General features: G+C 40.3%; 1 protein-coding gene across 1 annotated transcript in view; it reads right to left on the bottom strand.

The window, feature by feature from the left end:
• Positions 1-8297: 8297 nt before the first annotated feature.
• Positions 8298-25290, bottom strand: part of RUNX1T1 (RUNX1 partner transcriptional co-repressor 1) — a 130571-nt gene continuing 113578 nt past the window's right edge. Inside the window, 2 exon segments of the mRNA XM_036932850.2 lie at positions 8298-13595; positions 25059-25249. Of these exon segments, the coding sequence (XP_036788745.2) occupies positions 13320-13595; positions 25059-25249 (467 nt within the window). The 3' untranslated portion in view covers positions 8298-13319.

Genomic DNA, 25290 nt, shown 5'->3' with positions numbered 1-25290 from the left:
TATTTACAAATGCCTCCCTCTCTGGAGAGTCTGACTCTGTAACTCAAGCAGGGAAGCTCAGAAATCTATTTTTAGTAGACAACCCAGGTCATTCTGAAGCAACTAGGCAGAACAGCATTTGGGAGACACCAACTGACATCAGACTTTCCCTAAGCCTGAGATGGCAGTTGTTGCTAGAGATTTATTTTGTTGTTCATTTATTCTGTTACTTTTTGAAGAAAGAGAAAACTCTTTCCTTTCCACATCTAGGAAACCATGACTTAATGTTGTGGTGATCCTCCAAGAATCATTTAGCAAGTAGCGAAATGGGAGGCAGGGACTCTCAAGAAAGAGATTGAATAATCTCCCCAAAATTGAGAAATGACTGTATATTGAAGAAAGTATATGCTACTAATTTGCTGGACTAGCATATTATCATAGTTGCATTTTACTCATTTTCAGCTTTTGCAACAAAACATTTATGTGGAATATTCCCCACTTTTTTCCCAGCCTCAGTGTCTATGGTACCATCACCAATTCTTAAGTGAGTTGGTGGATTAAACTGACATGCTTGAGCCAAGGAGGGTAGAATCTTCAGAGTATCAACTGCTTGAGTTTCTCTCCAGGTCAAAAGGAGCTCCAGCTGACTGTCTCCTGATTGTGGATGTTGCTGCACAGCTGGAGCAACTCAGGACCAGAAAGTTGCTGTCAGACCTGCTGGCATCTGGGGGCCATGTTGCCTAGACTTTGGTTCTGAGAGAACAAGGATGAGCAGACCTCTTGCTCTCAGTTTAGGACAAGCTTCATCGAAGTGCCTTCACAGTATTTTAAGAAAGACATGGTCTGGTGAAGAAAATACTTAGCCAAAGGAAGGGAAATAGTTTCAAATATAGAAAGGTCTGCTGGGTGTAGAGTAAATGTAGGAGATGGGAGACCTAAAGAAAGCAAAGAGGGATTCAAGATGGCGGCATGAGAGGTGAGACAGATAACTCCTCCCAAAACCACATATAGTACAAAAATATAGTTACTAACAACTAATCCTAAAAGAGCAACAGGAAAGAAGGCTGCACCAGACTGCACACAGACCTCACGAACAGAGCAGACCTCACAAAACAGGGTAATGTACCAAAGCCTTGATCCAGCGGGACCCAAGCCCTTCTCCCACCCCAGCTCACCAGTGGGAGGAAGAGAAACAGAGTGGGGAGAGGGTGGAAGCCTAGAACTGCTGAACACCCAGCCCTGGAGGTCTGCTTTGGAGCACAAACCTACACTGTGTGGCACTCTGGAGGTTGGTGAGGTTTGGGAGCTGGGACAGGCGGAGTGCTTGAGAGACAGATTCAAGCCATTTGGGAGGATGAGATCCACGTCCGGCCATTCTGGGACAAAGGAAAGGCAGGCAGTCTGAGAGGCTTCCTAGTAGCTAGAGGGCTACTGAAGGGGCAGGGTTTGCATGGAGCTTGCTGCACAGGAGAAGGGAGAGCTGGACAAGGTTGTCTGGGCACGCTCTGCCCAACAGGTTGAGAACTTTGAGGAGCTTCAGGTGCTCCATCCCCCTAGCTGGCTATTCAGCTCTGAGGCCCCCACTGTGACACACAGCCTGCTACGCCTCACTTCTGGCCTGCCGGCACTGGCTCACAAAACAGCAGTCACTGTGCTGGCATCAGGCCAGCTAGAAGGAGGCCCCGCCTACAACAGCTAGAGATACAAAGTACAGAGGCTTACACCTGTGTGCTCGGCCCACTGGGTCTGATACTGGAGACAAGCACTGCAGCCGGAAGCAGGAAAACAGTTCTATCCTCCCCCCCAGGCAACAGATCTGCTCCCCTACAACACCCAAGCTCACTCTAGGGGCTGAGCAGCTCCAGAGACTGGAGTTTCTGGGCACTAGTGGGCACCACTCATAAATATGAAACGTCAAAAGAACATGGTTCAGACCAAAATCTCACAAACCCCAGAAAAAGGGTCAAATGAAACTGAACTCACCAATCTGCCTGAAAGAGAGTTCAAAATAAACATGCTCATGGAGGTGCAGAAAAATATTCAAGAACTCAGACACGAATTTAAGATGGAGATTCAATCATTAAGAAATACCATATCTGAAATGAAACACAATGGAGGGATTTAAAAGCAGATTAGATGTAATAGAAGAGATAGTAAATGGAACAGAAATTAGAGAAGAGGAATACAAAGAAGCTGAGGTACAGAGAGAAAAAAGGATCTCTAAGAATGAAAGAATATTGAGAGAGCTGTGTGACCAATCCAAATGGAACAATATTTATATTATAGGGGTACCAGAAGAAGAAGAGAGAGGAAAAGGGATAGAAAGTGTCATTGAGGAGATAATTGCTGAAAACTTCTGGGGAAGGACATAGTCTCTCAAGCCATGGAAGTGCACAGATCTCCCAACACAAGGGACCCAAGGAAGACAACATCAAGACATATAATAATTAAAATGGCAAAGACCAAGGATAAAGACATACTTTTAAAAGCAGCTAGAGAAAGAAAAGATCACATACAAAGGAAAACCCCTCAGGCTATCACCAGATTTCTCAACAGAAACCTTACAGGCCAGAAGGGAGTGGCATGATATATTTAATGCAATGAAGCAGAAGGACCTTGAACCAAGAATACTCTACCCAGCAAGGTTATCATTTAAATTTGAAGGAGGGATTAAACAATTTTCAGATAAGTAAAAGCTAAGAGAATTTACCTCCCACAAACCAACTCTACAGTGCATTTTGGAGAGACTGCTATAGATGGAAGTATTCCTAAGGTCAAATAGATGCCACTAGGAGAAATAAAACCACAGCAAAGTAGAACAATTAATTACTAAGCAGATGCAAAATCAAATCAACTACCCCCAAGGTCAATCAAGGGATAGACAGAGTACAGAATATGATACATAATATATAAAGAATGGAGGAAGAAGAAAAAGAAGGAAAAAAAAAGAACCTTTAAGTTGTGTTTGTAATAGCATATGAAGTGAATTAGATTAGACTGTTAGATAGTAACGGAATTACCCTTGAACCTTTGGTAACCACAAATCTAAAGCCTGCAATGGCCATAAGTACATACAATTTGATAATCACCCTAAATGTAAATGGTCTGAATGCACCAATCAAAAGACATAGAGTCACTGAATGGATAAAAAAACAAGACCTGTCTACATGCTACCTCCAAGAGACTCACTTCAAACCAAAAGACATACACAGACTGAAAGTAAAGGGATGGAAAAAGATATTTCATGCAACTAATAGTGAGAAAAAAGGAGGAGTTGTAGTACTTGTATCAGACAAAATAGACTTCAAAACAAAGAAAGTCACAAGAGACAAAAAAGGACATTACATAATGATAAAGGGGTCAGTCCAACAAGAGGATACAACTATTATAAATATCTATGCACCCAACACAGGATCACCTACATATGTGAAACATATACTAACAGAAATAAAGGGGGAAATAGAATACAATGCATTCATTTTAGGAGACTTCAACACACCACTCACTCCAAAGGACAGATCAACCAGACAAAACATAAGCAAAGAGACAGAGGCACTGAACAACGTATTAGAACAGATGGACCTAATGGACATCTACAGAACACTCCATCCAAAAGTAACAGGATACACATTCTTCTCAAGTGCACATAGAACATTTTCAAGAATAGATCATATACTAGGCTACAAAAAGAGCCTCAGTAAATTCAAAAAGACTGAAATTGTACCAACCAGCTTTTCAGATCACAAAGGTATGAAACTAGAAATAAATTATGCAAAAAAAAGAAAAAGCCCACAAACACATGAGGCTTAATAACATGCTCCTAAATAATCAATGGATCAATGACCAAATAAAAACAGAGATCAAGCAATATATGGAGACAAAGGACAACAATAATTCAACACCGCAAAATCTGTGCGACACAGTGAAGACCATGCTAAGAGGGAAGTATATTGCAACACAGGCCTACCTCAGGAAAGAAAAACAATTCCAAATGAACAGTCTAAACTCACAATTAATGAAACTAGAAAAGGAAGAACAGATGAGGCCAAAAGTCAGTAGAAGGAGGGACAAAAAGATTAAAGAAGAAAAAAATAAAATTGAGAAGAATAAAACAATAGAAACAATCAATGAAAGCAGGAACTGGTACTTTGAGAAAATAGAGAAAATAGATAAACCCCTAGCCCAACTTATCAAGAAAAAAATAGAGTCTACACACATAAACAGAATCAGAAACGAAAAAGGAAAAATCACTACAGATACCACAGAAATACAAAGAATTATGAGAGAATACTATGAAAAATTATATGGTAACAAACTGGATAACCTAGAAGAAATGGACAACTTTCTAGAAAAATACAACCTTCCAAGGCTGACCCAGGATAAAACAGAAAATCTGAATAGAACAGTTACCAGCAAGGAAATTGAATTGGTAATCAAAAAACTATCTAAGAATAAAACTCCCATACCAGATGGTTTCACTGCTGAATTTTATCAGACATTTAGTGAAGACTTAATACCCATCCTCCTTAAAGTTTTCCAAAAAGTAGAAGAGGAGGGAATATTTCCAAACTCATTCTATGAGGCCAAAATCACTCTAATACCAAAACCTGGCAAAGACACCACAAAAAAATAAAATTACAGAACAGTATCTCTGATGAACATAGATGCAAAAATACTCAACAAAATATTAGCAAACCGAATTCAAAAATACATCAAAAAGATAATCCATTATGATCAAGTGGAATTCATCCCAGAGATGCAAGGATGGTACAACATTCGAAAATCCATCAACATCATCCACCACATCAACAAAAAGAAGGACAAAACCACATGATCATCTCCATAGATGCTGAAAAAGCATTTGACAAAATTCAACATCCATTCATGACAAAAACTCTCAAAAAATGGATATAGAGGACAAGTAACTCAACATAATAAAGGTATATGACAAACCCACAGCCAACATTATACTTAACAGCGAGAAACTGAAAGCTTTTCCTTTAAGATCGGGAACAAGACAAAGATGCCCACTCTCCCCACTTCTGTTCAACATAGTTCTGGAGGTCCTAGCCATGGCAATCAGACAATACAAAGGAATAAAAGGCATCCAGATTGGCAAGACAGAAGTCAAATTGTCCCTGTTTGCAGATGACATGATATTGCACATAAAAAACCCTAAAGAATCCACTTCAAAATTATTAGATCTAATATATGAATTCAGCAAAGTTGCAGGATACAAAATTAATATGCAGAAATCCGTTGCATTCCTATAAACTAACGATGAACTAGCAGAAAGAGAAATTAGGGAAACAATTCCATTCACAATTGCATCAAAAATGAAGAAAATACCTAGGAATAAACCTAACCAAGGAAGTTAAAGAACTATACCCTGACAACTACAAGACACTCATGAGAGAAATTAAAGAAGATACCAATAAATGGAAACACATTCCATGCTCATGGATAGGAAGAATTAATAATGTCAAAATGGCCATCCTGCCTAAAGCAATCTACAGATTCAATGCAATCCCTATCAAAATATCAACAGCATTCTTCAACGAATTAGAACAAATAGTTCTAAAATTCATATGGAACCACAAAAGACCCCGAATAGCCAAAGCAATCCTGAGAAGGAAGAATAAAGTGGGAGGAATTATGCTCCCTGACTTCAAGCTCTACTACAATGCCACAGTAATCAAAACAATTTGGTACTGGCACAAGAAAAGACCCACAGACCAATGGAAAAGACTAGAGAGCCCAGATATAAACCCAAGCATATATGGTCAATTAATATATGATAAAGGAGCCATGGATATACAATGGGGAAATGACAGTCTCTTCAACAGCTGGTGTTGGCAAAACTGGACAGCTACATGTAAGAGAATGAAACTGGATTATTGTCTAACCCCAAAGACAAAAGTAAACTCAAAATGGATCAAAGACCTGAATGTTAGTCATGAAACCATAAAACTCTTAGAAAAAAACATAGGTAAAAATCTCTTGGACATAAACATGAGCAACTTCTTCATGAACATATCTCCCTGGGCAATGGAAGCAAAAGCAAAAATGAATAAGTGGGACTATATCAAACTAAAAAGCTTCTGTACAGCAAAGGACACCATCAGTACAACAAAAAGACATCCTACAGTATGGGAGAATATATTCATAAATGACATGTCCAAGGAGGGGTTGACATCCAAATTATATAAAGAGCTCACGCACCTCAACAAACAAAAAGCAAATAATCCAATTAAAAAATGGGCAGAGGAGCTGAACAGACACTTCTCTAAAGAAGAAATGCAGATGGCCAACAGACACATGGAAAGATGCTCCACATGGCTAATCATCAAAGAAATGCAAATTAAAACCACAATGAGATATCACCTCACACCAGTTAGGATGGCCAACATCCAAAAGACAAACAACAACAAATGTTGGCAAGGATGTGGAGAAAGGGGAACCCACCTACACTGCTGGTTCAATCATTGTAGAAAGCAGTATGGAGGTCCCTCAGAAAACTAAAAATAGAAATACCATTTGACCCAGGAATTCCACTTCTAGGAATTTACCCTAAGAATGCAGCAGCCCAGTTTGAAAAAGACATATGCACCCCTATGTTCATCACAGCACTATTTACAATAGCCAAGAAATGGAAGCTACCTAAATGTCTATCAGTAGATGAATGGATGAAGAAGATGCAGTACATATACACAATGGAATATTATTCAGCCATAAGAAGAAAACAAATCCTACTGTTTGCAACAACATGGATGGAGCTAGGGGGTATTATGCTCAGTGAAATAAGCCAGGTGGAGAAAGTCAAGTATCTAATGATTTCACTCATCTGTGGAGTATAAGAACAAAGAAAAAACTGAAGGAACAAAACAGCAGCAGACTCACAGAACCCAAGAATGGACTAACGGTTACCAAGGGGAAAGGGACTGGGGAGGATGCGTGGGAAGGGACGAATAAGGGGGAAAACGGAGCATTACGAATAGCACACATAATGTAGGGGGGGTGGGGCACAGGGAAAGCAGTATATACAGAGAAGACAAATAGTGATTCTATAGCATCTTACTACCCTGATGGACAGTGACTGTAATGACGTATGTGGTGGGGACTTAATTATAGGGGAAGTCTAGTACCCATAATTTTGCTCATGTAATTGTACATTTATAATACCAAAATTAAAAATTAAAAAAAAAAAAAAAGCAAAGAATCCCAGGGCAAGTGGGGCAGTGAGAATAGGGGGCAGAGATGGGAATCAAAAACCTGGAAGAGCCTGGGTGGTCAGAGGAGGGCCCGTGAGGTCGAACCCTGCTGGTGTCACTGTGGGCGGTTAGTTGTCCAAAATCTGGAAGTATTTTCTAATGCTGCTTGCTGGTGGTGCCCTATATGAATAAATTAAGAGAACTGCAACAATTAATTGTATGGTTGTCACTAATAACCAGTCAACCCTTCACATGAACGGAATGGTTCCTCCACCCCTTTGGCATCATGTTCTGACATGTGTGAACAGTGGTCACACTGCCTCTTACCACTGACTGATCTTCCCTCGGCAAACCAATCCTCCCAGCTGGTTAAATCATTTCCCTTGCTCTTTCTGTTCCTCCAGCCAATTTGGTCATTTCTGGGGTAAACTGGCACCACATTATTCTAGCTGGAGACTCACAGATCCATTTATAATGAATATTTATTGAGTGCTAACTAGGTGCTTGGCCCATTAGGCACTGAGTAGGGCTCCAGCTGCCATTGATTTAGGCAGGTGCCACTGTGGTGTCTGGGCAGCCGGGTTCTTCCCACTCTCATTCCCCTCCATGTAATTTATCTTTCTTGACAGTGGAGTATAGAACCTCAACACAAAAATATTAGCATTAAGAACTAAAAGCAGATATGCCGTCTCTTACCTATTAGAGGATCCCTCCCATTCAAACGTCACTTTGATTCCAGTAAAACAGAGAATTGTGTTGTCTTGACCTTAAGTTCTCACAGACTTCCCATGTATAATGTTGAAGTGTTTTCAACAAATGCTACCTGAACCTGAAAAGTACCAAGGAAGTCACTACCTTGGCCCTACACCCGTTCCTATGGAGAAGAATGTGAAAAAACATTTTCTGTGTTCACCTGACTCAGTTTTCCCCAGCATGACTGAGAACAGACCGACCAGGGACAGGTTTGAGCAAACACAACTTTTATTTATTTGCCTTGGAGTAAGGGTGTAAACACCCATACAGAATAGCACATCTTTGCTCATTTCCTCCATACCCACTGCAGAGAAATAGCTGTAACCTCTTTTATGGCAGACATATTCTGTTATAATATTATCAAATACATTATGAACATTAAAAAAAATTGGTGTCTACTACCAAGAAATCTCTGGATTTTGCTCATATATGTCAATTAAACTACAAAGCATATCCCATTTGTCCAACATATCCACTTGCATGAACATGTCACAGAGGCGTTTCCAAGAACTCACAGAGCAAGCCCTTCAGTGGGCCCTGCTGCTGCTCTTGTCTACTAATTTCTGGCCTGTTCCACTTGGAAGAGAAAAAAAAAGATACAGAAACACATTAAAGCATGGCAACTTAGACTGGCTGGCCTGTCTTTTGAGAAAATCATTAATTACTGAATTAAGGATTCAGGCTAACCAACACGGTTATGGGGCTTGTAAGGAGGTGGGCTCTTACTCATTTTCAAAAAGTAAAAATTTTTTTTCCTTTTGTGGACTACCAAGCTCCTCAAGTAAGAAATATAAAGCAAAGTCCATTTCCCAGGGAGCCCAGTTAGAGGGCCAGGCCTTGGGACAGGGACCCGGCTGCCCACGAAGCGCAAGACCTACAGCTGCCCTCCCCTGCACCAGCAACCACCTTCACACCCTCTCTCCAGACACAACCTGTTCTGCGTATGCCTGGTCTTCCTTGTTCTTCATAACTATTTTTTTGGCCATGAACTTGAGAACATTCAGAGGGAAGAGGGAATTCTGCTACAATGCAGTACATATGTTTACTACAGAAACAAAAAAAACCCATCTTTGAAAATTACACATAAAAACTAACAAGGTTTGCAGGGTTGGGGGAGAAGGGTTAGGACTTCAAACTCAATTCACTGTATAATTTGAACGTGAAAAAAAAACACGTCAGAGGATATATAATTCAGACCTCCCAGTCAAGAGACTGCGAGTGGATAATGTACAAAAACGAGTGAAAATACTGGCGGCTTTGAGAAGGATGGTGGACAGGGCAGATGGAAGCAAATTCTGCACCTGAGAGTCTGCCATTCAGATGTACTTGAGTCATCACCCAAGAGCCAGAGCCTCGTGAGGTTGGGATGAAGCCCTGCAGAGGGCTACCCAAGTGTGGGCTCTTGTTTCTAATTTTATCAAAACACAGCCCAAAGGGTACACAGCAGCTAACTTAAGCAAACCAAGCTCTCCTTTCTTCTGAAAGGTGGCAATTCTCCATTTCAGGCTCCTCTTGCTTGGGGAACAACCCCCTGAACTAACTTGACATCTGCATTGTTCTGACATCATTTCCTACCCACCGATCATGGGTAAGCCAGCTTCTGTTACAGAGGCAAGCTTTATAGTTGAGTAACTATAGATGTGTATCTGCACTATGGGGGATGGACTTGCAGGCCTGGCCACTGGGTGGGCAGCCATGGCACACACTGAGGACAAGGGAGGCAGAGAATACCGTTTTTTTTTAAACTTTTTTATTACACAGTAAAGAATACAACAATACCTGAATCATACTTTAAAGATTCACAGGTTGACAGACCATACATTACAGTCCAACTAAGGAAAAAAGGATAAACAAGAAACCACAGTTCAGACATAGTAGACTTAAAAGCTCAAGAGTATGCTGACGAAAGCATGATGCCTAGACCCCACCCCCCAGTGTTAGTCTACCATTAACTTGTGGTACATGTCTGAATTAAGTATTGCACAACAACTTTAATTTTTCACAATAATGTCGCAGAACCCAAAATAATATTTAAAAAAAATTACTTTAAATCTGCATTTCAACAGTCTCCAATTTTTTTCTGTCCCTTGAGGAATTCGGACAACATGGAGTCGCTTTCTTTCCCTAAGTATTCCAGACGTAGGCATGCTTTGCATAAGTAAACCAGCCTTGAAATTTTTAAATCCCCAAGACATGCACCTACACATAAAAAAAAGTTAACAAAAAAATTAAAAAGACAGGTGGCCCTGTCACACACAGTCTCATGACAGAGAAAAAGAGAAAAAGAGTCAGAGACAGAGAGAGGACGCCCTATTCCTATCAGCGACCACCATTCAATTCTATCCAATGAAGGTAATTTTTAAAATGTGTTATACCTACAAATTATACTCTCACATAGCCTGTATATAAGTGACAAGCAAAAAAGGAAAGTAACAAAAGTTTTTTTCTTTTCTTTCTCTTCTTTAGGTTTATGAGGTCTGCATTGTTACCAAGAAGTGATATGGTTTGCAGCTGTATGAGCTTAACTTTTGGTATCCTGGTTCTTTTGTGCCCATTTGGTTTGACTAGACCAGTTTTTGTTAGCTACTGGTGCAATATACATGCTGTCAGAGGTAGAGTGAAACTTTTTGCCACTGAGGAGAATGTAGCAAAACAGGAGGAGAGGAAGAGGAGGAGGAAGTGGGGAAGGAGGAAGAGGAATCAGAGATAGAGCTCAGAGTTAGGGATTTTTTTTGTATTTGTTTTCACTCAGGGTGCCCTGAATTAAAAGGAATGAGACGTACTGTACTAATCCTTATTTTACACACTAGTGTTAAGAATAACAGTGCTGTTTCACATACATCACAGCTTCTAGAGAAAAGACGTGTGGGTATGACATACCTCATTTTTGGGATTATTTAACCCTTCGTAGCCTAGAACATATAATAGCTCTATAAGAAAGGACTGTCCAGTGTCACAAGCAGACTAGAAAGCAGAGTGAGGTCAAAGGATTCTGGGAGCACCATGATAAAATATAACCCATTCAGAGCCTGGCTATGTGCTATCACTTCACTTTAAGCAGGTGTGCCGGCAGATGGACTTCCAACATGCAGATAGATGTATTTACTTGCTCATCAGAACTTTCTGAACTAAAAAGCCATTTAAAAAAACATTACACCATCCAAACAGAACTCAAACCAACTTGAAATGAAAATACAGGGGAAAAATGCTAAGAAGGTTAGGTTTTAGAGACTTAAATGCAAACCGATTTACGATTGCCTTTATGCAGATACTTAAAAGCCACTTAAAACTGTACTCAGGGGCTATGTTAAAAAAAAAAAAAAGCTAATGGATTTTCTGATTTTTAAATAAATGCCTGGTGTGTGTATGTATTTGGAGAAGTGTCTTCCCAGCCTTGAAAACTTTGGTTGTCTACACAGCCTGCAGCGCTTCTGACCTTCCCTAAAGCACACAACCAAATCCTGGGCTACTGTTTGCAAAACTAACAAGCAGTTCTGGTCTGGACCCTGGACAACGAAGGGTTAATAGATTCACACTATACCTTTTTGCTGAACATGTTTAACCTGCTGATCATTTGGAAAGTAGTACTGGTGCTTTTCAAAATTCCGATTTTGGTCCATCAGATCAGTCTTTGGCTGACTTCCCTTTTTGTAAGAATACTGTATAACCTGGCATTCAGCAGTGTTAAAGCTGTCAGTCTACACCTCAGCATTTGGAGCTCTAATGATTTATCTTTTTTTTTTTGTAAAATTAGAAATACTTAAACAACCTTACAGCAATATGCATGCACTGTCTTTTTTTTTTTTAAGTAGGATATCTTGTTATTTTTTTTTTTAAAAAAGGCCCTAATAATGGTTTTTCAAAAAGAAAAAAAGAAAAAAGAAGGAAAAAAAAACCCACTACTACTCTATGCTACAGCTAAACTTGGTGAAATGGCTCTAGCATATTTAAAAGGAGTTTGCTTTAAAAAAAAAAAGCATGCCTAGGGAGTCATTGTGACAGTGCAAAATACATTTATGTACATCCCTCTTACAAAAACACCAATATGTTAGCATTCCGTGAAGCATGCTGGTTTTCAGGAAAAAAAATCCTAGAAGATAGTGAAATAGCAGCTCCGAAAGATAGCCTTTTTTCTTTTCTTTTCTTGAGGACAACCAAAAGAGTCTTTTTTTTTTCCCAACTACTAGAGAAATATCACTAATACATACAGATATAAAAGCAGCATAGAAAGATACAGGTTTCTCACCAACTAGGAATAAAGAGACTAAATGTGGGCATATGGTTAAACTACAATGCATCTTCACATTTGTCCAACACATTTACAAGAAAAACACCATTGGGAAACCTCACAGGACAGAAGTGTTTTAACACCAAGAGAACTACTAGTTTTTAATTAAAAATCCAAACAGGGTGGGGTTGAAAAAATTTGGAAAGGGGCTGGAGCTGGAGCCACCATTTTTTAAAAATTATTTTTCAATATAAAATGAATGAGCTGGAATAGACACAATGTCTTACTCTGTGGAACCTTGCAAAAGTGAAGAAACGTTGAAGGGTTATTTAGGGCAGCTGGCTGATGTCAAAGCTGCCAGAATGCTAATTAACTGCAGGCTGAGTCTCTTACTTCTGTGTATGTATGTATGTATATATATATATATAAAAAGGAGCCTTTTGTATTATGGCATTTTTTTTTCTTGCTGCTGTATTCATACATCCCACTGCAAATCATCTTTCATTTTTCATTCTGTTGACCCGGGTATTATTTCTTTTCAGAAACAGGAAAAAAACTGAACATCTGTGTCTCCTTCCAATATGCTACACATCTGCGCATTCTGTAGCGGGGTCTTCAAAGTTCAGTTAGCAACCCACGGACGCCATTCATCTTCTTGTTAAAATGTCTACGGCTGTAGCCAATGCTCATGCCCTTGAGGGTTTTCCTTTTTTTTTTTTTTCCATTATTGTATATAAAGAACATTGTGACTTTTAATATTAGCATTTTTGCTTTCAACAGCAATTAGCAATCTCTTGGTTTGCTGTTTGGTAAAGCATCGGTTAATGAGGTCATCTAGTTTAAAATCCCAGCTACTGGAAAATAACAGGGAGGAGGTCAAATCTATCAATTCATGTTATATTCTCTGCTCTTTTCAGTTCTCTAAGGAAAAGATATCTTTGTTATCCGCAATAAGTCATTACGACCCGTTACTGGCCCTCTGTTTTACTACCGCCTCAAGATACAGTTAGGTTTCTCTCTTGCTGAAGTACGGAAATAGGATAGTTCATCTATAAACAAACAAAAAAAACAACTTTGAGCATCTGAGGATGAGGAACTGGTTTCGCGTTGGTTGTGTTGTCTTTCCTCCGACAGTCCTGACGTGCCGTCTAGCGAGGGGTCGTCTCTATGGTGGAAGGGGTCCCCGGGGTGGTGGACCTCGGGGTGGCTGCTGGTGGTGTGTCCATCGGGCTCCCGGCCCCGCTGGTGGGCGTGGCGGAGGAGCTGACAGCGGGCGTGTCCCCCTGCTGCTGGGCCTGCAGGGTCTGTCCGCAGATGTGGTGGTGCTTCTCCCAGTCCTTGTGCTGGCAAAAGGAGCCGCAGTACCGGGCCGTGTTGCAGCCGCTGCAGGTTTCACTTGCTTTACGACCACAATTCCAGCAGCTCTAAAGAAGGCAGAGGAGAGCGAAATCCCCAGTTAATACAGGCCAAAGTCTGAGGAAATATGCTAGGCAGCGCAGCCCCCTTATTTTCAAGAACTATATGGTAAGAATGAAAAATACAGGGGTGTGTGTGTGTGTAGATGGAGGTTTTGGTGATGACTGCCCAAACTTTTTTGCTAACTATAATGACTTCTAACACACTAGTTGAGGCTGCTTTCCATTTTCACTATAAAATCTCTTCCTTTTTAGACTTGGTGATCTTCCCATCTAAATTCTCTATTCACCCATACTACGCTCTGATTTTTTCCCTTCTAATACCAATAACCACCATGGTCAGACACAAATGTATCACTCCTGACAGAAGCTTCTTCCTTCTAAAAACTAGGAGGAATCACAAAGATACTAAGAGAACCTGATACCAGACTCCCAGAAACGTGACAGAGCAGACAGAGAATTCTATTCCCTGCTCCATTGTCACAGGCTACAGGGGGGGGCAAGGCGCTAGAACCTCTCCGTGTGAGTTCTTCCCACACAGACAGTGACCCGGTGTCACTGACAACCAAGGGGGAGGACGATCTCAAAACAATCCCCTTTCCTTCAGCTCCGTCAAGCTGATACATTCTAAACACCCAGAATAGCACCTGACATATAGTAGGCACTCAATAAGGATTTGTGAAATGTATATATCAGATTACACTGAATCTGGCTTTGAAAAACTAGAAATACTAACACTCAGTAAAAAATAATTCTATTTGCATCCAGTGCTTTCCAGCTGATGGAGTTCCTCTGCAGCTCATGTGAGCCTCAGCAACTTTGAGGGTCAGAAACAGAGAGAAAACTAAAAATTCGGACTCTAGCAAGACCACTGCTGATCTCCAGTGATTACAAGAAATGAGGTTGCTTCTGAGACTTAAACTTTGAGATAAATATATCAGCACACACATACTCGAGGCAGAAGAGCATGTTGTCTGGGATAGATCCTAGGAAGTTAGGAGGGTCGAGGAAGAGGCAAATGACAGTAACTTCAGGAGGAGACAAAGTCAGGAAGAGACTTTTCTCTGATAAGACCATTCCCTTTGTGAAATGCTGTATCAAGTGATCAAGTGATCTTAGCTTCATGTCATTCATCTTTATATTCTTTATCTTTCTTGGTTTTGATTATTTTCTTGCAAAACAAACTTCTGACTATAGTCTAGTAGCCTCAACCAGCTGACCTTATGTGGTTGTCACAATTACATTTTTTAAAGCCCTGATATATATGGATTAAAAAATCTCCCTTACTGGGTTCCCTGCATTTGTTTTGTTTTTAGAGTGCTGGCTATGTGGCTTAAGTCCTGAGCCTATTGAAAATACCCCATGAAATGTCAGCCCATCATCCTGGCATGTGTGGATTTATCAATGTACAAAATACACAATGGAATTTTTAGCAGTCACCCTGATTTGCTAATAAATAGAAGGGTTCCCAGAGTCTTTCAAGTGCTGGAAGTCTGTATGTAAATTCAAGGACTCTGGTTAAAAACATTTAGAAGGAGCTAAGTTCTAGCTTATTCATCCAATGGACAGTGAGGAAAAAAAAACCTTAAGATCTTAGATTGGTCAACGGGAGGTTTTTTAAGTGAAAATAGGTGAGAAAATCTAGAAATGTGGTTTATATGTTAATATGATAAATAAAAATGAAATAAAAATTAATAGTAGTAGAAACAAAGTAGTTTTTTTCTACTATTAAATTTATCTAGAAAAATCTCTCAAAAAATGTGTACCTCTCATCAGAGGCATCATTACCACAACTAGAAGCCTTTCTCTCTCAAAATTAATTCAATAGCATCTCGTATGTAATGGCCATGTAAAGACACAAGCAAACACAAGCGTGGCCATCCTTCAGAGCAATGAGGTCTGACACTTGGCAGCCAGAGTTAAGTTTACTTCCTTGAGGTTTAGGCATTTAGAGTAAGACCAGCTGGATCTCGGAACAAATTCAGCAAATAAGTAAAGTTCCTTATTATATCAGAAAATCCCAATTAGAGAACAGAGACCCAGATCCAAAACAATATTTTAAGGAAATTAAACATCTAATCTGAGTCAAGTGGCTTCTTTAGGAAATACCCTGGTGTGAGTCCTATCCTTTTTCTGGCAGAGGCACATTTTGGCAGACACAAGGGTAGTAACTGCCCAGTACTCAATGGCTCCTTCAGATTAAAATCAGATGTGGGCAACCTTCTCCGTTTAAGCTGATTAAACACATAGACTAAACCAGGTAATTACAAATGCATGTGTTGGGGAGTGGAAAGAGGAGACAGACTGGGGACTTCTTTATTTTTTAAAATGTTTTCAAAGATGGGAACAATTTTACAAATAAAAAAATGGAATTATGCCAAATATAGAAACAGATGTTTTGGATCATGAAGCTGCTGGGAACTGAGCCTTGCCTAGCATCACCACATTCTGACCCAGGATTCAAGGGCTCTGGCTAGTTTTACTTCTAGTCCCACTCCAAAATTGTTCAATCCCATTGACTTTACCACCCATCAAAGCAGCCTTCAGGTATAGGAAGGTACAACAAAGATCACATCAAATGAGCTAGTGGGGAAAAACCTACGTATTTTTATTGTACATAATATTTGCATTGCAATGAATGTGTAGGGAACTTTAGGGCAAGTATCCAACTTATGACAAAACTCCCAAAGTGCATATTTCTTTTTAAAAGCTCATTAGAGAGAGAAGACAATGCAATTTCTAACAATATTTCTCTACTGCATATGGCTCTACTGAATTTCCTATTGGCTGATCCATACCTGCAAGACTGATGCCTGACCAGTGGCACTCAGCCCCTCAATAGTCAAACTTCTGGGAACAGCAGACTGTGTAGAATCTTGTGAGTTCTCTTAATTTGGATAGTTTTAAGTTTCTAAGCTTTATGCTGCTCACAGGGGTAGAAACTGCAAATTGTGTAGAATACCCAAGGGTGTATTCCTAAGGGCAGGGATAAAGGTGGTCAATGGTTTAATCCAATTTTGCATTTTTCAGTTCGTGATTTTTATATTCAGGCTAGTTATTTCCCTGATAGTTGTTCGTTCATTCATTCGTTCGTTCGTTTGTTCATTCATTCATTCATTCATATCACTGAGCTTCCCTTTCAATCCTCTAAGTAATGATGCTAGTGACTGAATTACCAGAATACTGTAGAAGGCTTGAGAATACTATTTCAGAGCAAATTTCATTCCCAAAGCTCATGGCACTTAATAGTCTTTCCTGTTTGTGATGGTATTATTGCCTTCTTGGCATAAATAGTATTTTCCTTCCTATCTGAAAAACAGGAATCAACTACTGACCAAAGGTAAGCTGTGACTCAGATGAAGAATGAGGCTGAACACAATCTTCATCTTTTGCTAAATGTACAAATACTACAGATGGAGATGGAAATGGTGAATTGAAGCTGCTGAATGCAAAAGTTTCAGGTTAAATATTGTCAACACCATGCTTTGTATTAGCCATTCTCTTGTCCCTAAGAACTAAATATTCTCCTTCATCTTTTTATATAGGATACAGTGAGAATGGTCTTTCTACCCAATTGGCAAAGTATATTCTTCCCGGTTGTTATTGTTCAAAGTTTCATTTCCAAGAAATGAAACACTTTCTCCTGAATTACTTTAAGTTTCTTCAGGTCTTACACACCTAATAATTCTCCAGGAAAACCTCTGCACAGAAATGATGCTCAATAAATAAAGTACAATGATTATAATTAAAATTCCTCAAATGCAAAGAACTCTATGGAAGGCAACACATTGCTTTAAATTCACACTAAGAACACATCTTATGTTTGCATTGCACTTTACAGTTTATAACCACTTTCAAATACATTTTGCCACTTAGGAAACTAAGGCCCAAAGAATAAACACATTTTACAGTAAATGGCTTGCCTAGAGCCACACAGATAAGAAATTAAACAGACAAGGTTTGATTTACCCAGGTCTTCGGGTTGCAAAACAAATACTCTTTCCAAAATGTCACACTCTGTCCATTTTAGATCTTTCTTAAGAGTCTGTTTTGGCAGGAATAAGGTTAGAAGGGTATTTAACTCCAGAGAACAGAGATCAGACCAGGAAGTTGGAGCACCAAAGACAAACTATCATGGGGTGTAACAGAAATGGCTTCCAATTGTGAGTGGCTTCAGAGTCAGCCTGTCTTGTGTTTCACTCCCAACTACCACTGTCACCTTAGAACTACAGGAAAATTACCTGACCTCTTAAAGCAACAGTACCTGCCAATTAGGAATAGTAACTGCATGGTTACTTAGGATCACATTAGTGCCAAGCACAGTGCCTGATGTTCAGCAGGTCCTGAAAAAAAAATGGCAGAAACTAACACTATCTCCTCCTTTTCAACTGGCTGTATATAATCCTTGCAGATACAACCTTTAGAGTTAGAAAGTCTATGACCCTGTGCCTCCCTGCCAAGCACTGACAGCAACACAGGGAGCAGGTTAGCTTGCTGCCCCTTACACTTCATTAGGGACCAGTTCTTTTTTCCCCATCCTCACTGTCCTTGGACCTTCTGAAGATTCACCACTACTGACCATTTTCCCGTGCCTCCTTTTTAAATTCTCCTTGTTGAAATTCCTTCTATCTTTCATTTTGAGACAATAAAATTCCATTTCTTATCCTATATAAGCTCTTCCTCTTCTGTTTGTGCATTTTCATCTAAATACTTGGTGGAAACAGGGCTGGCGGGGGTGGGGTGGGGTGCAGGAAGAAAAGAAACAGCCTTTCCTTCCTATACACTCTCCCTTGTCAGATCTCATGGTTTCAACTATCAGCTGTAGGAAAAAAAAAGATTTTCATGCCTGTTTCTCCAGCCCTGGAGAAAGTACCTGTTCTGCACACCCATCAGGATGCTTGCTCCTCTGTCACGTCAGTCAGTGTCCCCAAAACCCGATCCTCTGGTGTGCCCCAATGCAGTCACTGACAATACTCATGCCCAAAACTTTGTCATCTTATCAGAAAGTCCTTTCTTTTTAGCCCTTACAACCCCCTCAGTGCCAAACCCCAAAAGACCTTCCATGGTCTCCCTTCCTTTCCAATCTCATGGCTATTATTTGATTCCTACCCTGCCCTTCTCATTAAAATAGCTTCTTGCTTGGTTTTTCATCTCTCCCCCACATTTACACATTGCTCATTCGTAAAGTGACTTGTTTATAAAAATATTTCCCTTCTTATTTGCATGTCTCAATCACCTTGCAAACTGGGCCACATAAACATTAACCTAATTTTACAAATGAGAAATCCACAGCTCAAAGAGGTGAGCTTCTCAAGGTCATTCCGGGCCTGGTGCTTCGTCCACTACACCATGAACATCTACGGATTCTAATAGCTGGCCTTTTAATAAATGAAACAAAAATATTATTGTAAAAAAATCATAACTCATGCTCTGAAGGCTCCTAACTCTTCTGGGGACCAATGGGGCTTTAAATGGGCTGTGCTGGGTGACTCCTGTGTAGTAACCATATTTTACGGAGTCCAGGAAGGTGGCAATTCCACAGTTTGGGCCATACTGCACAGATCCCATGGGGGACAGGTCCACTAATTCTATAAAGTAATGAAGATGAACATCTTAGAGTGATGTACTAACACTATTAGGACTTGGCAGGTTCTGGAAATACAAAGTTTAAAGATCTGATCACAGTTTCTGCATGACACGAAACTCCCCAACTTTTTATACGAACTGTGCAGTTCTGCCCCTATGTAAGAAAAATGAATAAAGGCTGTTTCAAGCTGAGGGAAAAATATCACTTTTGGAAGTTTAAAATTAAGAACTGTTGGAACAGTACAAATATTTATTATCTGCTGTATGCCCATGTCCAGCCACCTGCTTCATTCAATCCCCGAAGCTAGAACAACTTATGGGTCTTAAAGAAGAGCTGTAGCTGGTTCTTTTGAAATATGTCCAATCTGACAGTGTTCATTGGGTACAAACTATACATGTATACAAACCAGAAATGAATGTGGAAAAGTAAACAGTTTAAGAAAGCCAGATATGGTGAATTTCCTTTCCTTTGATTGACTTATGCTAATGATGACTTTACATTCTTGGTGAGCTACGCAATATGCTAGAAAAGAGAAAGTATGGAAAATATTACCTTGCTTAGATGTCTGCTCCAAGTCCAGTATCATTCTGTTATAATAACAATTACCAGTCTATAAAATGAAGTACGTTTAGAACACTAGTAGGAATAATCTGAAGGAAGTCCAACAAGGAAACAAGATACACTAGTACACAATCAGGAAAAAAAAATCTCCACTACTGCCATGTGGCTATTAATCAGGTGGCCCGGGAGGCAGGCAGCCTGGGCTGAGGACCAGCTCACACGAACGCTGTGAGGCCCTGAGCAAAGGCCTAACCCACCAAGACTCAGCTTTTCTTGGCTGCAAAATGAACATGAAAGCACTGTCAATGCTGCCTGACTCACGGGAGTACAGAAAGCACTGTCTACCACACCCTGTAGAGTGAAACACTTGCTGCAGGTCAGTTTCCCCTCAGACACACACACTTCATGCCACCCCAACAACCTGCTGACTACAAGTTCCCATGTGGCTAGGACAGGGTGGTGTACACAACTGGTCTATCCTGGTAAGAGTACCCCTTTTGTTCCAAAAAGTGTCCCCATCTGGATAAATTATGCAGACCTGCTAAGAATATCCATGCGTTATTCACTCCCGACTCCACATTTTCTTCCTGCTCTTCTTCCCAGTTCCTCTCTTCTGCTGCTGGACCTTCTCTGTTCTTTACTGCCTACCTTTCAGAAACATTGGTTTTTCTAAGCAGAATGAGCATCATTAAGTCCATAATATATATGTGAAAACAGGGAGAAAGAGAAGACCAAGTTCAGAAGTTACAGAGTGGAATTTATGAGCATCTGTCCTTAACATAATAACACAGAAGGAACACATGAGCTGCCCAGCTTAGTCTAGAACTCTGGTCTTCTGACTCCAAAGCTCAGGTTCCTTCTGAAAGTCGCTATGAAGGAGAGATTAATAATTAGTGCACTTACATTATCTACGTATGTACTTTTTAAGATTCAGATTATAGAGATCATATATAACTTGGATAAGAGATGGGTCCGTGTCTCTAACAGGCTTCAAAAAGGAGGGGGCAAAGGGGAAAAACAGTGTTATTTCAGTTGGAAAAGTTTAGTGTATCTTGTGATGCAGGACTGTGGGAAATATGAGCAGATAATGGATGGTGCCTGTGTCAGAGCTCTCAAAACACTTTAAATTAAAATGCTGGTGTCAAAAAGTCTTCTGAACACAGTGAGGCAAGGAAGTAGCTTCTCATTCCTTAAGCAGAAATGGAGGCTGACAGGAATGAAAGGAATCATCCAAGGACCCTGATACGGCACCTTAGCTGGAGCCGGAATTCAGGCCTCCTGTATTCTTTCTGCCAGCCATTTGCCTCTGGGCTGCACTAGCAAAAGACCATCATCTAATCGCCTGACCCTGAACTTTAAGTGGTATGATTATGTAATTTATCGTCTAAACCATAACATTTGAGAGTGTCAGGAGGCAATCCTAACTGTGCCCATAATTACATGGGGCCAAGAGGAGTAACGTGGTTTGTCTCACTCAGACCAGGATGTATGGTCACCCTGTACCCTACCTTTATGTACCACACACAGCACCATCCTGGTTTTCACATTAAACCGCGTCAACTATTTAAGCCTTTGTGCTCTATTTCCAATTCACAGAGATGTGTCTGTCTAGCTGGGCCAAATAATTGCTTTGAATTTTTAAAAATGTTTTAACTCACGTTGTTTATACATAAGACATGAAGAAAAGTTATTTCCTCCACCACTCATATACACACCTGGAGCAGAATGGAGCCAGTAAGATCATGTAATGTATATCCTAAGCCTTATATATCCACTGACTCCCTCTTCTTCCTGGAGAGCTAACCAATCATCAAATCCTGCCCATTCTATCTCAAGGGTTTCCATCTAATGCATCCAATTTTCTCCACCCTTTGAGTCATGGACCAGCCATCTTCATCCAACCATCTTCATCCTATCTATGTCCTGAAATAGACTGTTCCCTCCTTTTCATTTCCTCTGATCTCTCTCTGCACTGCAGCCTGAGTATTCCTTCCAGAACACTCATCAGCCAACTAGCCACCCCACCTTCAAAGCCTGGAAAAGCTTCTCTTCCCATCTTTTCTCTTCTTCCCCACCCAGAGGCACTGACATGCCCACTGCCCAAGGAGGCAGTGAGGAGGCAATGTGGGGTGGCACGGACTGTGGAGCAGCTGGTGACCAGTTCTTGATTATCTTTAAGTATCAGATGAAATAAAACTTAATTTCTAGATGCTTTCACACTAAACCTACTAAAATTCATAATTTAGTGATTTGACTCTAATGGACTGTACCCAACATGAAAGCAGAGACCGCTGTGCCTGCGTTAGTGCCCAGTACTGTCACCAACATTAAAGCTCAAAAAATGTTATTGAAAGAATAAATGAACAACTGGAATAAATAAGCAATTTAGAGTTACATGTACCAACTAACAAACTGCCCTGGGAAAGTCACAAATACAATTTTTTTAAGATTTTTAATTTTTTAAAGAAATGTCCATTAATTTCTGAGTTTTAAAATCAATGGCTCCTCTATTTAATGGGAATATATGGTTTTTTCAACCATGGCGGCCAGACCCTCTCATTTATTCCTAAGAACACAAAGAACAATTCCTAAAATTTCTGAAGCACAATGATCCATGGGTCTTATTTGGGGCTGAATGGTTAAAATCCAAGAAACTCCCTGAAAATGGAAAGATAAAATTCTGAGAAACAGCTGCACTGTCTTCTCTGCAGATCACAGCACCACGCGGCCCTGACCTAACAGGTTCCCCAGCACAGGGCCAACCATGGTGGAAGCCAAATGGGGCGCTCCGCCCAGGCCGGAGGAAGCCAGATCTGCTCTGGCTCTGCCCCAGAGGGCCCGGGGAGCTTTCTAGGCTTGAGGTGAGTTGCTGGCATCACTGCTGGGATGGCTATCAGGTCATTCCTATGAAAAGATGCACATTCCCGAGTGAGAAAATAGTGGGGTGCAGAAAAACAATTGGTGGGATTCCAAGTTGTGTCCCCAGGCTTAAAAATAAAGAATTCTTGAGCGGGTGGAAAGATATTTGACTATAAATTCAAGCTAACAATTGGGTAAAAGGTAGAGCTTAAACCTAATACCAGGAACACAGATTGTTCTAGGACATTGTCCACAAGAGAATTAATGACATTAACTTAGGGCTAGTGGAAACCTTTACTTCTTTGTCAAACCCCCTAATCAAACCACTTTCACGGTAAGTGTGTGCAGACTATGTCTAAGTCTAGAGGAGTCTCAGTTTCATTCAAATGAGGTCTCTCTTCTATTTCTTGCTCTCATATTCTGAGGAAAAGGCCTACATTACTTTTGAAGAAGAGACTTACTCCTTTGAGAAACCAAGTGTCCACCCCAAATCCCCAGTTTTAAAAGTGGTCTCACAGATTAAGGAGAAGTAAAGTGAGAAAAGAGACCTAAGTTGCCCTTATTTACACCCAAAGATTATCTTAATGGTCTTTATGAAAAAAATCCTTATTTTGTTGTTATAAAACCAAGTAAGGACTGACAACATGCTGAATTCCAGTTTAGATTCTGCCATGTCCTAGCAGTGTTTAACTCCAGGCAGGTGCATTTCCTCACCTGTGACACGATAAAATTATCATGTCTCAAGGTTCTAGCTACTGTATGAAACACTTTCACTCATTCTCTAGACCAAAGCCTTTAGAGGTGTAGTGGCTCTCTCAAAATGACAGAATTCTAAGAGATGGAGCCAGGAATTAAATTTGGTCCTCTGAAATCCAAACCCTTTTTCTTACCACAGTCTGCCTTAAAAGCCCTTGGGAAAGTGTCACTTAAGACAAGGATAGTATCACACTAAAGACTAACTTCCCAAGAGAGCCAAAAAGAGAAACAATTACTATAGAAGATCAGTCATATCTAGGTTTTTTCCATCCTCTCTACTACTTACAGCTATTGTCTGATATATCATCTTCTTATAGTGCAAAATACTGGTGTCAAGATCATGTATTTTTCTGGATAGGTGTTAGGAATAAAGACACAAGGCTTATAGATATTGAAGGAATACTGCATGTCATTAATTGAATACAATGACTTTAATTCTCAATTTCTTCCTTGCCATTTATATTTGCTATTTAGTGACCTATGAGGTACTCTTAAAATATGTAACAGCCCTAAAATGTGCCTGTAAAAGTGACAGTTTTAATGATGGCCAACAACTGTGCCTCACAGTATTACTAACTTGAATGTCGCAGGACAAATTGTCTCCCAAGGATGTTAATGTTTTTTCTCTTTCTAAAAACACAAAACAAAGTCCTTAAATCTCTTAGCCAAAAGATGCCAACTAGAACCGAATTTATGTCTAGTTTCATTTGACAATAGAAAAGTCATCAGATAAAGGGTAGATAAACTTCCCTTTGTCCCTCTCTTCCTGAGAAACTTTCAAATGTTGAAAATCAATTCCTTTTGTCCCGATTATTCATCTGCTACACATTAAATAGAAACTCTGGGCATCAAGTGATTCCCGCAGGGTCTTTCATCTAGAGAGAAGCCTGGTACAAATTAAATTCTTACTCTCCCTCACAAATTATAGATGTGCATTGTAGTAGACCATTGATTTATCAGTTCATGGTTTTGCTAGTTCAGCTTGGTGTGAACTAGCTAATTGTAGTCCTTTATCTAAAGTTACTTTGGCGTTGGGGGCTGTGGTGCTATATTAATTAATGTGGAGCATGACAACATTGCTTAGACTTTATAGGCTCTATTTTTAAAAGCACTGTTAGATGTTGTGTTTTAGCTATTTACCAGATCCTTGAGCCATTCAGACTGCCTATGTATTTTAATGTACTGTAATAATACCAAATAATATTACCTCAGGCACTGACATACTATGACATGATCGCCGTGATGGTTATTACAAATAATGTTTTAAAACAGACTGCAGAAGATCGCTTACAAATGTCGAACTGATGCAAACACTGTTTTAGCGTTGAACTGGAAGACCGATAGTTAAGGAAGTGACTTTGACCCCAGGCCTACAGTATGTCTTTGGAGAGCACAGCTTATACAAAGAAACCATGTACAAATGCTAACACACTTATATACCCACACCCAGCTGACTGCTGGAAGTTTTTAGAATTTCACTTTCATCTGCTACCCACCGAATAAATTAAAAACCCTTTTGGGCAGAGTTGTTCTTTTAGGTCTTTGATCAATTCCACAAGGGCCAGGGCTCCCCAAATTACTCTAATTTCCCCCCAAAGATCTGTTGGTCTAAAATCCAATATCCGCCTGCATCTGTGATCTCCTAGAATCAAAACAAGCACTCTCAGCGGGGGAAGGAATCTCCTTCCCTTGGAAGCCCGCTGCCTCACCTCACTGGAGTCCTCCTGCTGATTGATGACCGCCAGCGCGTCCTCCGCCGCCTGCCGCTTGGCCTCGGCCACCGTGCGCTCCATCTTGGCGCGCTCGGTCGTGATCATGTCATGGGCTTTCCTCTCGGCCTCGGACACAGCCTTCTGCAGCTCAGTCATCGCCTGGCGCTTCACCTCGTTGACGGCCTCCTCTGTGCGCCAGGTGGGCCCAATCGGACAAGAGAAGACGCTC

Source organism: Manis pentadactyla, chromosome 3 (assembly GCF_030020395.1).
Source record: "Manis pentadactyla isolate mManPen7 chromosome 3, mManPen7.hap1, whole genome shotgun sequence".
In the NCBI taxonomy this organism is placed as follows: domain Eukaryota; kingdom Metazoa; phylum Chordata; class Mammalia; order Pholidota; family Manidae; genus Manis; species Manis pentadactyla.
This window is presented reverse-complemented; position numbering and strand designations above follow the sequence as displayed.